Source organism: Vicugna pacos, chromosome 7 (assembly GCF_048564905.1).
Source record: "Vicugna pacos chromosome 7, VicPac4, whole genome shotgun sequence".
In the NCBI taxonomy this organism is placed as follows: domain Eukaryota; kingdom Metazoa; phylum Chordata; class Mammalia; order Artiodactyla; family Camelidae; genus Vicugna; species Vicugna pacos.
Window position 1 is genome coordinate 34,113,017 of NC_132993.1, and position 13,251 is coordinate 34,126,267.

General features: G+C 35.0%; 1 protein-coding gene and 1 long non-coding RNA gene across 5 annotated transcripts in view; one reads left to right on the top strand and one right to left on the bottom strand.

The window, feature by feature from the left end:
- Nucleotides 1-13,251, top strand: part of IMMP2L (inner mitochondrial membrane peptidase subunit 2) — a 786,445-nt gene that overhangs the window by 533,231 nt on the left and 239,963 nt on the right. For 3 of the 4 annotated variants that reach the window (XM_072964657.1, XM_031674290.2, XM_072964659.1), the window contains exon 5: nt 2,225-2,290. The exons of the other annotated variant lie outside the window; for it this stretch is intronic. In XM_072964657.1, coding sequence (XP_072820758.1) covers nt 2,225-2,290 — 66 coding nt within the window. The remainder of the gene's footprint in view (nt 1-2,224; nt 2,291-13,251) is intronic. 4 annotated transcript variants of the gene reach the window in all.
- LOC140697374 (uncharacterized) overlaps nt 1-13,251 on the bottom strand; it is a 31,385-nt gene that overhangs the window by 2,057 nt on the left and 16,077 nt on the right. The window lies entirely within an intron of this gene.

Here is a 13,251-nt window from a genome sequence, read left to right on the forward strand (position 1 = left end):
TAATTTATTTAACCAGTCTATTCTTGTTGATTTTTTCTTTTTTTAAAAAAATAAACAACAGTAGCTAAAATTTTGTATACATTCATAACCATTTCATTAGGATAAATTCCTAAAAGTGTAATTGATATGTTAAAGAGAATATAAAATCTTGACATGTTTCCTGAATGGCATTTTACGTGATCACACACTTATTGTATACAGTACCCATGCCTCTAAACCCTCAACAACAAGCTGTGTTAATATTATTATTATTTCTTTGTCCATATAATAGGAAAATGGTATTCTGTTGTTTTAATATGCAATTCTTTGGTGATCACTGAGGTTGAATATTATTTTATGCATTTCTGGCTATCTAAACACAGATACATGGGGGCAAAGTTTTCTAAAGATTCATAAGTAACCCTGCACAAAGGACGTGAATTCTATCATCTTGACTGCGCCCAGATCCCTCACTCTAGCTGTACATAAATGACATAAAATTTATAGAAATATGATGTTCAGTCAATTCAGTGAAGGAGACAGTTCAGTCAAAAACTGATCAAATTTCCTTTAAAATAAAGAGTATTAATATTTAGTGAAAAATTGTGTCACAAGTAGACACAGATGGTTTAGATGATACCATTTTCTCTGCAAGATAGAATGTGAAATAAAATCTTATTGAAACTGCATATTTCCTTTGATGAAGTATTACATTTTGAATGTATTTAATCTGCTTAGTTTCTGTACATTTACCTTCCTTTTTAAAGGTAATTCAATTCAGAATGTGACTTGAGTTGAAAATATTTTTATCTCTCTCTGATTTTCAAAAACATATTAAATGATCATTTATGCTATGTGTGAGATGTTTCTTGAAATAGATCTGTTAAATCAAAAGACTGAAAATGTTATTGGCAGGAAATTGGACATATTAAGATTGAGTTATCCATTCCTGTGTAACAAAGTGCTCCAACCTCTAGCAGTTTAAAGCAACAAACATTCATTATCTCGCACATTTTCTAAGAATCAGGAAGCCAGAAGCTTGAGAAGGTGATCTGGCTCAGGGTTGCTCATGAGGTTGCAGGGAAGCTGCTGGTCACAGCTGCAGTTTCTGAAGACTTGCCTGGCACTGAAGGAACAGCTTTTTTTTTTTTTTTAAATTGAAATGTAGTTGATGTACCATATTGTGTTAGTTTCAGGTATATCACATAGTGATCTGACATTTACATATATTAGGAAATGATCACCACAATAAGACTAGGAACCATCTGTCTCCATACAACGGTATGACAATATTATTGATCATATTCGTTATGCTGTATAGTACATCCCAGTGGCTTGTGTATTGTATAACTGGAAACTTGTACCTCTTAATCCGCTTCACTTATTTTGTCCAACCTCCCACTCCCCTCCCTTCTGACAACCACCCATTTGTTCTCTGTATCTATGAGTCTGTTGAAGGATCTCTTCTAAGCTCATTCACATGAAGGTTGGCTGACCCGAGTTTCTCACCAACAGAGTCATACTGTTGCTGTGGACAGACATGGCTTCCCCCCATCGTGAGAGATCTCAGAGATAGAGTGAGGGGTGGGGAGGAGGGAAAAGAAGGAGAGTGGATGATTTATTTAGAGGGAATAGTATCAATTTAAGTAAACATTTACCCAAAGCTATTAATCATAGATTGAAATAAATGACATCTGCATTCAGTATATCAGAACCTATCAATTTCTTTTAACTGTTGGTAGCCTTGTTGTAGCACTCTGGATTACATAACCCTTTAAATGGCTAAATCTAAGTGTACTTTAAAAGAATTTCCTAATTCTTCATTTTTTTTTCCAAAAAATACTTCTCATCTTCAGTATTTTCTTGAGGATTTAAATCAAACCTTTCTGTTTATTTAAAATGAAGAAACTTAAGTATGTTATTATTTTAAAGAAATGCCTAATTATTTTATTATGTATGAATCATCTTTCCTACAATTACTTAGCTTTAATAATAGTAAAATTCCTTATACCTCTGTCTTTTTTCCTTTTATAAAGTTTCAGGTGGCTCCTTCTCCCCCAGAAGTTTAAAATAAGAATTCCTTCAATAGTGGTTCCACCTCACTTGGGACCTAAATAGGACTGATGTCATGTCATGGGTGCAAAGGATCCTGTAATGACTTTAATATACCTTATTTTCTTGTGAAATTTCTTTTCATTTTCTTAAAACAACACATAACTGATTATGTAACCTTATCTTATTCTAGGTCCCCTAAAAACCCAGAACAGAAGATTATTAAGAGAGTGATTGCTCTTGAAGGAGATATTGTAAAGTAAGTACTTAACCTTACTTTGAGTTCAGGTTATATATATCTAGATTTTTGTTGAGTTTTAAATCACGTTACATGGGAAATACATCTCAATTCTAAGAGGATCAAAGCTTTGGAGACTTTCCAAATGAACTGGTACATCTTTAGTGAGTATCATCCATCATTCCAGGATATAAGGCATACATAAACTGACTGATCATATTATTATTCTTTAACTGGGAGGCACAGGAGAAATAAATACTGATTAAACCAAAATTAACCACGTTTTCTAAAATGACCATTAAATCGTAGTTTTTCAGATATTAAAATTACCATGATTATTTTAGATAATGATGTCAAGGTTCATTTTAGAAAAATTCAAGAACATTTTATTTTAGAAGCAAATACAAAAAACGAAGGAGGAGCTTTTAATGTAATAGACATGGGGGAAGATGGAAAAGGATGTGAAACGGAAGTTTTAGTGTGTAATGTCTTAATTTATTCCACTTGTTGATTAATGTAGAGTATGTATTTGAACTTCAACAAGTAAGTACTGATGTGATATGACATGTCTCATTTTGATTGCTTACTTTATATGTTATACCCAAGTCTATACAATGTGGGATTCAACATACTTTGAAAATTATATTCAGAAAGTTTTTTGATCCTGTTTTCCCAAAAAGTTTGATCCCAGAGTATTTGTATTAATGACAGTACAATTTAAGCAATCTGATTAAAAATAAACCTCATTAAAATGACCTAGAGCAAATCTAGGCCAACAATTCTCATAGGATGGCCCAGAGACCACTGGGAGTACCCAAGACCCTTTGTAGGGGTCTGTGAGATCAAAACTACTTCCCTAATGATACTAAGATGTTTGCCTCTTTCACTCTCATTTCTCACAAGTATACAGTAGAGTTTTCTAGAGGCTACATGATGTGTGATACTGCAGAAGAGTGAAGGTGGGAATGGACATAGGAATCGGGCTGTGTTCTATTAAGCCAGATACTTAAAAAGATTGGCAAATGTGAAAAAAAAAAAAAAAAACAAAAAACACTCTTCTTCCTATTTTTTCTTATTTTGAAAACCAGCTATGTTTTTTATTAAACATATTGTTTTTGTTAGCATCTAGGCTTATTATTTTACGAATCACTAAAGATTTTTTTAAATTCTCCATTTTAATTTCTAATATGGTAAATATTAATACCTAGTATTCACAGAAAAAAAGTTCTTTGAGATCTCAGTTATTTTTAAGAATGGAAAGGAGTCCTCAGACCAAACAGAACTTGCTGTTGTAGGAATGAATGGCAAGGAATGAATTTCATTTCCGGATTACCTGCTCATTAGTAGCCTGCATGGTATCAGTGCAGCTGTTGAGGTATGGTTTGTTGGGTTTATATTCATGAATATTTGCTTGGTCTTTTTTCCTTCTAAAATCTTTATTGAAGAATAACTTATATACTGTACAATTCACCCATTTAAAATACATAGTTCAGTAAGTTTTAATATAAATTTATACAGTTGTGCAACCCTCACCGCAATCTAGTCTTTGAACCCTTCTGTTACCTTCAAACATCCCCTCTTCGATTTGCACTTACTTTGGTTCCCACCACTCCTGGTTGCCAGTGCTACACAATCATGGATCTGCTTTCTGTCTTTATAGTTTAGCCTTTTCTAGAAGTTTTATCTAGATGATTTTATACAGTATGCATTCTTTTGCATCTGGTTTCTTTCACTTAGCACAGTGTTTTTTTGGTTCTGCCATGTTGTGCGTGTATCTGCAGTTTGTTCCTGTATATTACTGATTCTATTTCATCATTTGGACCCACTACATTTTGTCTACTCATTCAGAAGTTAATAGACTTTGAGACTGTTTGGGGTATTATAAGTAATGATATGGACTTTTGTGTAAATGCTATGGACAACTGTGTCTTTGGGTGGAAATATGTTTTCATTTCTATTGGGTATATACCTAAGAGTGCTGGGTGTTATGGTAAATATATGTTTAGCTTTTAAAGGAACTACCAAACTGTTTTCAGAAGTAACTGTGCCATTTTATGTTCCCCATTGATGAAGAAGTGTTCCAGTTTCTTTATATCCTTGCCAACACTTGGCACTATGAGTATTTTTTTATAGCCATCCTAATAGTTGTGATGCAGAATTTCATTGTGGTTTTGATTCGCATTTCCCTGAAGGCTAATGATGTTGAGCATCTTTCCATACACGACTTGCCATTCATTTATCTTCTTGGGTTAAGTGTCTGGTGCATTTGCTTGTTTTGTATCGGGCTGTTTATTTTGAATTGTAAGAAGTCATTTGATTTTGAGTGCTTAAATAAATAGAATAATAATTTTGGGGAGGATGAATATGTGTATATAATAATGTGATTTTAGTCAAGTGTAAGTATATTGATATGAAAAAAGTTAATTTTCATTTCTTGTAAGATAGGGTTTGTAAATTCACAGAACTTGGTGACTTTGTTTTATTTTCAAATCTGTCTACTCTTGTGATTTTAGTAGGAAACTGGGAAGAGCAGTATCGTTGAATACAACTTGCATACAATATCCATGAATATAAAAAAATACTTTTAATAAATGGGCAGATGACCTAAATAGACGTTTCTCCAAAGGAGACATTCAGATGGCCACAGGCACATGAAAAGATGCTCAGCATTGCTAATTATTAGAGAAATGGAAATGAAAACTACAATGAGATATCACCTCACCCAGTCAGAATGGCCATCATTAAAAAGTGCAAATAATAAATGCTGGAGAGGGTGTGGAGAAAAAAGAACCCTCTTACATTGTTGGTGGGAATGTAAATTGATACAACCACTATAGAGGACAGTATGGAGTTTCCTTAAAAAACTATAAAAAGACTTTACCAGATGATCCAGCAATCCCATTCCTGGCATATATCTAGAGAAAACTATAATTCTAAAAGCACCACACATGCACCCCAGTGTTCATAGAAGCAGTATTTACAATAGCCCGGACACAGAAATGGAAACAACCTAAATGTCCAGTGACAGATGACTAGATAAAGAAGATGCAGTTTTTATGTATACAGTGGAATATTGCTTAGCCATAAAAAATAATGGAATAATGCCATTTCCAGCAACATGGATAGACCTAGAGATTATCATATTAAGTGAAGTCAGAGAAAGGCAAATATCATATGATATCACTTATATATGAAATGTAAAAATAAATGATACAAATCTTATTTACAAACCAAAAATAGACTCACGGACATAGAAAACAAACTATGGTTACCAAAGGGGAAAGGGTGGGGGAGATAAGTCAAGAATTTGGGATTAACAAATATACATTATTCTATGTAAAACAGATAAACAACAAGAATGTACTGTATAGCACAGGGAACTACATTCAATTTCTTGTAATAATACATAATGGAAAGAATGTAAAAAAAAATTTATGTATAACTGAATCACTTTGCTGTACACCTGAAAATAACACTGTAAATCAAACACACTTCAATAGAAAACAAAATTTTAAAAAAAGACAATGGAAAAACTATGCTTTTAACATTGGAGAACAGCTTGTGGGTTAGGATGCAAACCTCATTCAAGGAATGGAGCGGCAAACCTTGAAAACATCATGCTGAATGAAAGAAGCCAGCCACAGAAGACCACATACTATATGATTCTTTCAGTTTGAAATATTTCAAATAGGCAAATTCATCAAGACAGGAAGTAGATTGATGCTTCCCAGCAGCATAGAGGAGGGGAAATGAGAGATACTATTAATGGGTACAGTGTCTTTTTTTAAAGAGTTACCAGAATGTTTCAGAATAGATTGTGGTAATACTTGCACAACTCTACGAATATATTAAAAACAATGAGTTCTACCTTTTAAATGGATAAATGGTATGTTCTAGAAATTACATCTCAATAAAGCTATTAAAAATCCCAAACAAAAGAATTAATCAACAAAGCAGGCACAAATTTCATCTGTGTAATGTAACCTAACAGGATTAGGAATGCCAAGGGATCCATTTTACATTATAATCCAAAGAGAGCGCAGCTTTAATTCAAATGTATTATTATTGTTCACTAGCTGACTAGTCAACAGTGTGAGACTGCAAAGCTTGGTCAGGCATAAAAGACTGCAATCAGAAATCCTACAGCAGACTTCTCTGAGAAAAAGTCTTGGTTGTTGCTTTGCTCTGTGAGTGTAAATATTGGGTTCACAGAACAGAGGCTGAGGTAGAAAGAGGATTAATTGTGCGGCGTTGATGGATGAGAGGAGGGAATAAGGGAATGTAGTAGTTTTACACCTTCTTTCCCTACTGCTGCAACCCACATTTGCAAGGTCTATCTTCTGTGTTCCATCCTGCAAACTGACACTTCAGTCCTACGTCCTCTCTGTCCCCCTTCACTATGCCTCTATCATGGAGCAGTGAATAATATAAAGAATGGAAGTATCAAGGCTCAAGACTTTTCCACTGTGTGAGCTCCAAAACTAGGTAATAATTGATTTAAAAAATCATTTTTGTGTTTGGTGTTCTAAAAGAAAATTTTAAATTTCATTCCTCTGAAACTTTGGTACCAAAAATATCCTAGCCTTCCTGAGCTTTAAATTGATAATGGAATATACTCCTACAATAATTTTCTAACAGTGTTGAAAAACATTAAGGAACATTTAGGGACTAAAATATTATTTACTCATGTGCTTCTTTTCTCTGTGACTCATTTTCTTCTAAATGTGAGAATATGTAAAATTTTTGTTTTTAACATACTGTCTACCACTTGAAGTCATTAGTCACTTGGGGTCTTAACTTATAGTAGGCAAGGTGCTTTGTTCTGTGATATGGACTTTCCACCTTTATCTTAGATAATACTGGGTTACCTAATAGGCAAGCTAAGCACAAATGTAGGTCTCTAGAAGAAAATGTTTTTGAAAAAAATTGTTATTTCATTAAATAACCAAAGGGAAAAAAAAATCTGACTTATCAGGATTTGGTTACACGTACTGTGGGTTGTATAGTATTTTTATTTTGAATACACATAATTAGGGGCTATCGAGGAAACCATAATCTTTTCAGAGGTCAAGCCTTTGAAAGTCTTAATCCAGTTCTCCATTTAATGTTCTGTTAGTTAAACTCCTTCAAGTTACAATAATAGATAGTAAAATAGGGTTTAAAGAGCACTCATTTTAAAGCCACCTGGGCCTGGGAGAGGAAGGGTGGTAGGAGCCCAGGACCCCCCCCCCCCACCAAGCCTGACTGAAGAACAGGAGTGGCAGTACAGCTGGACTTACAGTTTCAGTTCCCTTGGGCAGTCTGTTTGCTGGCTCCCAGCTTTTGCCTGCCCTCGTCTGTGTTTCAGTTGGCTTTTGCCCCATTGTCAACTGCTGACTTGCTTGAACTTTCTTGAGTTCCTCATGTTTAAACTACTTGAAAGAAATCTGAGTGTGCCCTCCTGAGGTACAGATCTTGGATCTATCCACCTGACAGGCCACTGGTCAACCAGTTGACTACCTTTAGGGTAAGTGCCTTTCCCTGGTCCAGTCAGCTGTTTTGAGGCAGCCCATATTCCTGGTACAGACCCTGTAGTTATAAGGAACCTTTTGGAAGGGGCTTATAGATACAGCAGATAACCTGAAGCCTCCCAGATCATGGCAGTGAGGTTAGCTGTCCCGTTGTTGAGCATCACCCTTTGAAACCTCACGTTTGATAAGACTATTATCTGCTCTCAGTTGGTAGTTGCTTTGACCTTTCTCTCTAGGGAAGATAAACTTTTTTTTTAATTACAGGAATAATAAGAGCTTGAAAAATGCAAAGTGCTGTAATGAACATCCTTGCACATACATGCCTTCATACACTTGTGTGTTCACTCTTATAAATATCTAGAAGTGGAAATATTCAGTCAACATATGTTTTGTTGTTGTTATTCTTAATTCTAATAATACAAATTTCCCTCCCAGGAGGTTTGTGTATATTTGCACTCTTACCAATACCATATCAAACACACTTTCAGAGGAAATTGATTTAAATATCATGTGCAGTGGGGAAGTTGTAGACTTCAGATTCAGAAACCAAAACACTGCAACAACAAATTTTGAAATAGTTCTAGATGATCAGGTTATATTTAATATAATCAGCTTGCTGACCTGTGGACCTTCAAACCATTCATTTGGTGAATGCTAGTATAGACATTAGGAGACGTAGTTGAACAAAAGAGACAAAGTCTCTGCCTTCATGGAGCTTACAGTTTAGTGGTTGGAAGATAGTAAGAAACAGAGAAATATATAACACAGAGTGCAATGTCATGAGCTGGAAAAAAAATGAATCAGGAAAGGAGGTACAGAGTGATGGGGGAGACTAGGATTGCTGTTTTAGGTAGGATGTTTACTATAAACCTCTCTAAGGAGAAGATATTTGAGCAGACTCCTAAATTAAGGCAGGGAAGAGGGAGCAAGCCATACTAGCATCGGGGGAAGGACAGTTCAGACCAAAGGAATAACAAATGCAAACCTGAGATGGATACATATAAGGTGAGTATAAGGAATTGGAAGAAGCAGGTTGGACCTTGCTGAAGGAGGAAAAGTGAGGTAGGAGAGTAGGTCTAAGAGGTTTGCAGAGGCTTGTTTGCCGTAGTAAGGACTTTGGACTCTATTCTAGTAGAATGGCAAGCCAGTGGAGAGTTTGGAGCCACCGAACAGTATGATCAGATTGGCCTTTTTGAAGGATCACTCTGTCTGCTCTGAGGAGAATAGACTAAAGGGAGGTAGTCTGACCCAAGTACTGACCAAGTACTTGAGAAAATCTTATCTAGCTTCTTCCAACAGTAGTTAAGTGTCCTTGTTGATGATATGAATGATGATTACTTTGATTTGTTATTTTCAGAGTGACTCATAAAAGTAGTCACATTATTTGTAATCACTGTCATTATGATTCCATTGGCAAGGTGAAAAGTAGAGCTGAAGTATTTGTTCAAAGAATTCAGACAAATATTTCTAAGATTGTAAAAGAGGAGACTTGGGGGGTCTGACCACTATATCTTGGTGTCAATATTGTTTAAAATGACATGGCGGTTGCTTGATTCTCTGGATAGATTAGCTAGGAATGTAGTCATTATCATAAAATTAACCCAAATGGGTACTCTTATCTATAATATGAAGAGTCAAAAGCTAATGAGAGTGATATTTAGACAGACGCATTAGTTCCACCAAAATATTTTTCATAGTTACTCGCTTTTAATTAATTTGGTATGACTCACATAGAAGCCTTGTTTTAGAAAAGCTTATAATGAATACAAAGCACTAAACTCCAGCAAGTCAATAGGAATCAACCACAATTGAAATTTCTAAGGCATCAACATTTTTTATTGGAACATTTGTATATCTGTTCTGCAGATTTTTGTCAGGCCAGTCAGAAATGAAACCTAGCATCATTTTTCCTCTTATTTGGTGAAATGCACTTTACAGACATTTGGAATCTGGAGTTCATGTAGTTGGCAATCTGAGTGAAATCAATGTATAATCTTTTCAGTCCCCAGCGAAGAGGGGAACCATATAGTTTATTACCTAAACTAGGACCCTTTTGAGAGTGAAAAGGGATAATATTAATTATTACACTGAAATAATTAGCATAAACTGAATGGCCCAGACAGAGTGCAACAAATGGTCATTTTACTAGTGAAATGTAATCTGTTTTTTAATTCACTTCATGTCATTTGATTTTGTTTAGTTTGTGGCCATCCTTGTTCAGGAGACTTCCAAGAAGTGTTCATAAAAAACAATCCTTTCGTAGCCCCAGGGAGGAATTAGGTCTGGCAGGATCAGTGGTGGTGTGGAGGAGCATGTTCTGTGGACAGCACAGTCATTTTCCTGCTGGGAGGTACATTGCAAGACTTTCTGTCACATTGATATTGCAGACTAGTCTGAGGTGGAGAATCATGAGACTTCTCTCATTGCAAAATATTTAAATGATAATTCCTCTTCAAGTCCGGAGATGATATTATAAAATGTCAAAACACCCTAATTTATTAAAAATAACTTTCTGCCATTAGCAAAAAAGAAATCCATTGAATCACTGGAAATGAAACAATTTAAAGCTTGTTGATTTTAAATGTGCTACTGAAGATAGGGAAATCAATATTAACCTATCACAAATAGTTGGAACAAATTATGTTCTGGCAAATGATAAAGACTTACAGGAAAAAAAAAGAGAGCTAAATTGAGTTTTCCTCAGTAAAACTGAAAATCATGCTTGTTTAATAACTTCGTTTAATGGCTGGTGCAGTAGCTCTGAATAATAGAAACCTAATGTGACTATATGGTTCTCTTTGGAGACTGGGTGTTGGTTTATGGCTGTTTTGGTAGGTTAGAAATTAGGAATGCATCTATCCTAAAAGGAAGGGTAGAATGAGAAAGAAACTTGAGAATAGCCTTGTGTCCAGGACCCTGATCAAGACTGGTGAAGACAATGCTTTAGAGCATGGAAACTAATGGCTTTATTTTACAGTTCTCAAATTGAACTAGGATACATGGTCACTTTTGAGGATGGGGGATATTTACACACTGGGTCCTAGCTATTGGTAACTTGAACAGAAAGTTTTCAGAAATCTCTAAGACCCTTTAGCCTGGTTTAATTTGAAACCTGAATTTTTCCAAACCAAAACAGCTTGGCACATACATGCTTAGTACTTAAGAGTCAAACCAATGCTATTATTTAATAGGTAATGGCTTGAACAGTGAAAGTAAGTGTCACAGAGTCTGTCCAAGAATTTAGTTACCACTAAATAAGAGGCATTTGTGAAAAAATCATCAGTTTCTCTCAGCTGTGAACCTGAGAAATTATTAATATATTCTGGACATTCTTACCTTCTTCTTGCTAAAGAATTTTAATTCATCTCCGTTATAGAATTAGGGATTGGTAGGTAAACTCACAGCATTTTGGAAATACTTTTTTATGTAGTTGTAGATGATTGTCACACTACTGCTATATCCCTGAATAAAAACGGAATTGCTAATAAAAACTCAATGCCTTAGCAAGAGGTATTTCTTTCTAACCATCCTAGAGATAGTTACCTGAAGTTTATATGTAGAAATGTTGATCTTGTTTTTTTAAAGTTGAAATTATTTCTGTAATCAATTTAGCAGTAATGGAGAGACTTCCAGAGGTGCTACACCAGATATACTCTGTACACTTCCATCTAGGAGAATGTAACAGTTTCTGAAAGTTACTGAATTATTTAGATTGTATTGCTTTTTCCAATAATGATAACACCTGTTATTGTGGTATTCTCCCCACCCCCATCAGTGGTTCCCTCATTTCATTTTCTACCTTAGTCTTCCTGTCTATTCAATAGGATTCTTCTTTAGATATGAAACTTTCCATATTTATTCATTCACTTATAGTGATTCATTTATTCATTCAGTGTAGTGTAGAGGCTATGAGCACAAACAATGAATTCAGACTACCTTGATTCATATCCCAGCTTTGCCACTTACTGTGTTACTCTACTAAATTATTTACTTCTCTAAACTCAGTTTTCCTCATTTGTCTGTAAAATAGAAATTATAACAGTACATATGCCATAGAGTTTTCCTGAGGATTACATGAAATAGTAGATATAATTTGGTTAGCACAGTGCTTGACACATAACTATGTATTCAGTAAATATCAGACATTATTAGTAAGCATTATGATTTAATCATTATAGAGTACAGGGAGTAGTTACTATGTGCTAGACACTGTGCAGGATTCTGAGGTCATAAATATTAAAATCCATAGATACTTCTTTCCTTCTAAAGCTTACAGTTTGGTCTAAAAACAACAAAATTGTCAAAAAATACAATGCAACAACAAAAAAATTGCTACCATGGAGATATACCCCTGAGACATAGGAGGAGGAGCATCCGGTTGACCTGAAGAGCTGGGTTGATTTGGAGACAACTTTCAGGTTGAAGTTTGAAATGAAGACGACATGCATACCTCTTCCTTAGTTGTGAAAGTAATGCAGGGGTAGTACAGAAAATTCAAACAATATTGGAGCATGTGCAGTAAAAAGAAATGGTCCCTTTTTCTCTTACCACTAATCACACTCCCAGAGGTATATCTGGTGCATAGTCTTCTAACCTCTGTCTCACAATAGGAGATTAAAAGGATTTGAAAAATATTTATTTTACATCAGTTTTTTCCCTCTTGAATACTCCATAAAGAAAAAGTATATACTTGAGATATATCTGTAAGGATTTATGTTTCCCAATGTGTGTGTTATTCAGGTATATTTATGTTATACTAGTATACTCGTATACTAGGTAGGTATTTGTGAACATGACAATTCCAGAATTGCCTATTTAGTAAGTCCTAAATAATAAGTAGTAGTCCTAGGAAGACTGTATGCACAGACATCATGGGCGTATTATTGGGTAGCAATGATTTATGATCTAGACAAAACCATTTATAGCAAAGTAAAGGCAAGAACATGAAAATAAATATTAACTAATATCCTCATTATTTAATATTCTTTAAATTAAACTCACCATATCTAAAATGAAGTACTTGCACCATCTTGTCCTTTCTAAGTAGTCCATAGACTGAAATAACTGGGGTGCTTTAGGTAGGAAACCTTTTGGCTTAGCTTAATTAGGGAAAAAACTCTGCAACGGGGAGCCTAGCAGGATGCTGTGCTCTGCCTCCATCCTCGTCCACATCCCTGTGCTTCTCTCTAAAAGATAGTTGTCAGTGTCTAACTTTATGCTTTTCACTAAGCTTCTCTTCTCGCTCTGGCTTTGGGACTTTACCCCTCCGTTCTGCCATTAGCCTAAACCTCCTACCTCAACACAGACAGATTGTTCTTTTTTGGAATCTGATAACTTCCCATCAGGAAGCACATTAGACCTGAAGCTGGCTACTGTATTAGTGTATTAGCCTTCTTTGCTGCTGGCTTAATCATATTTCTGTAGTATTATTTTCTGAAGCTGTGCACTCCATGTTAAAATATGGAGAAATGC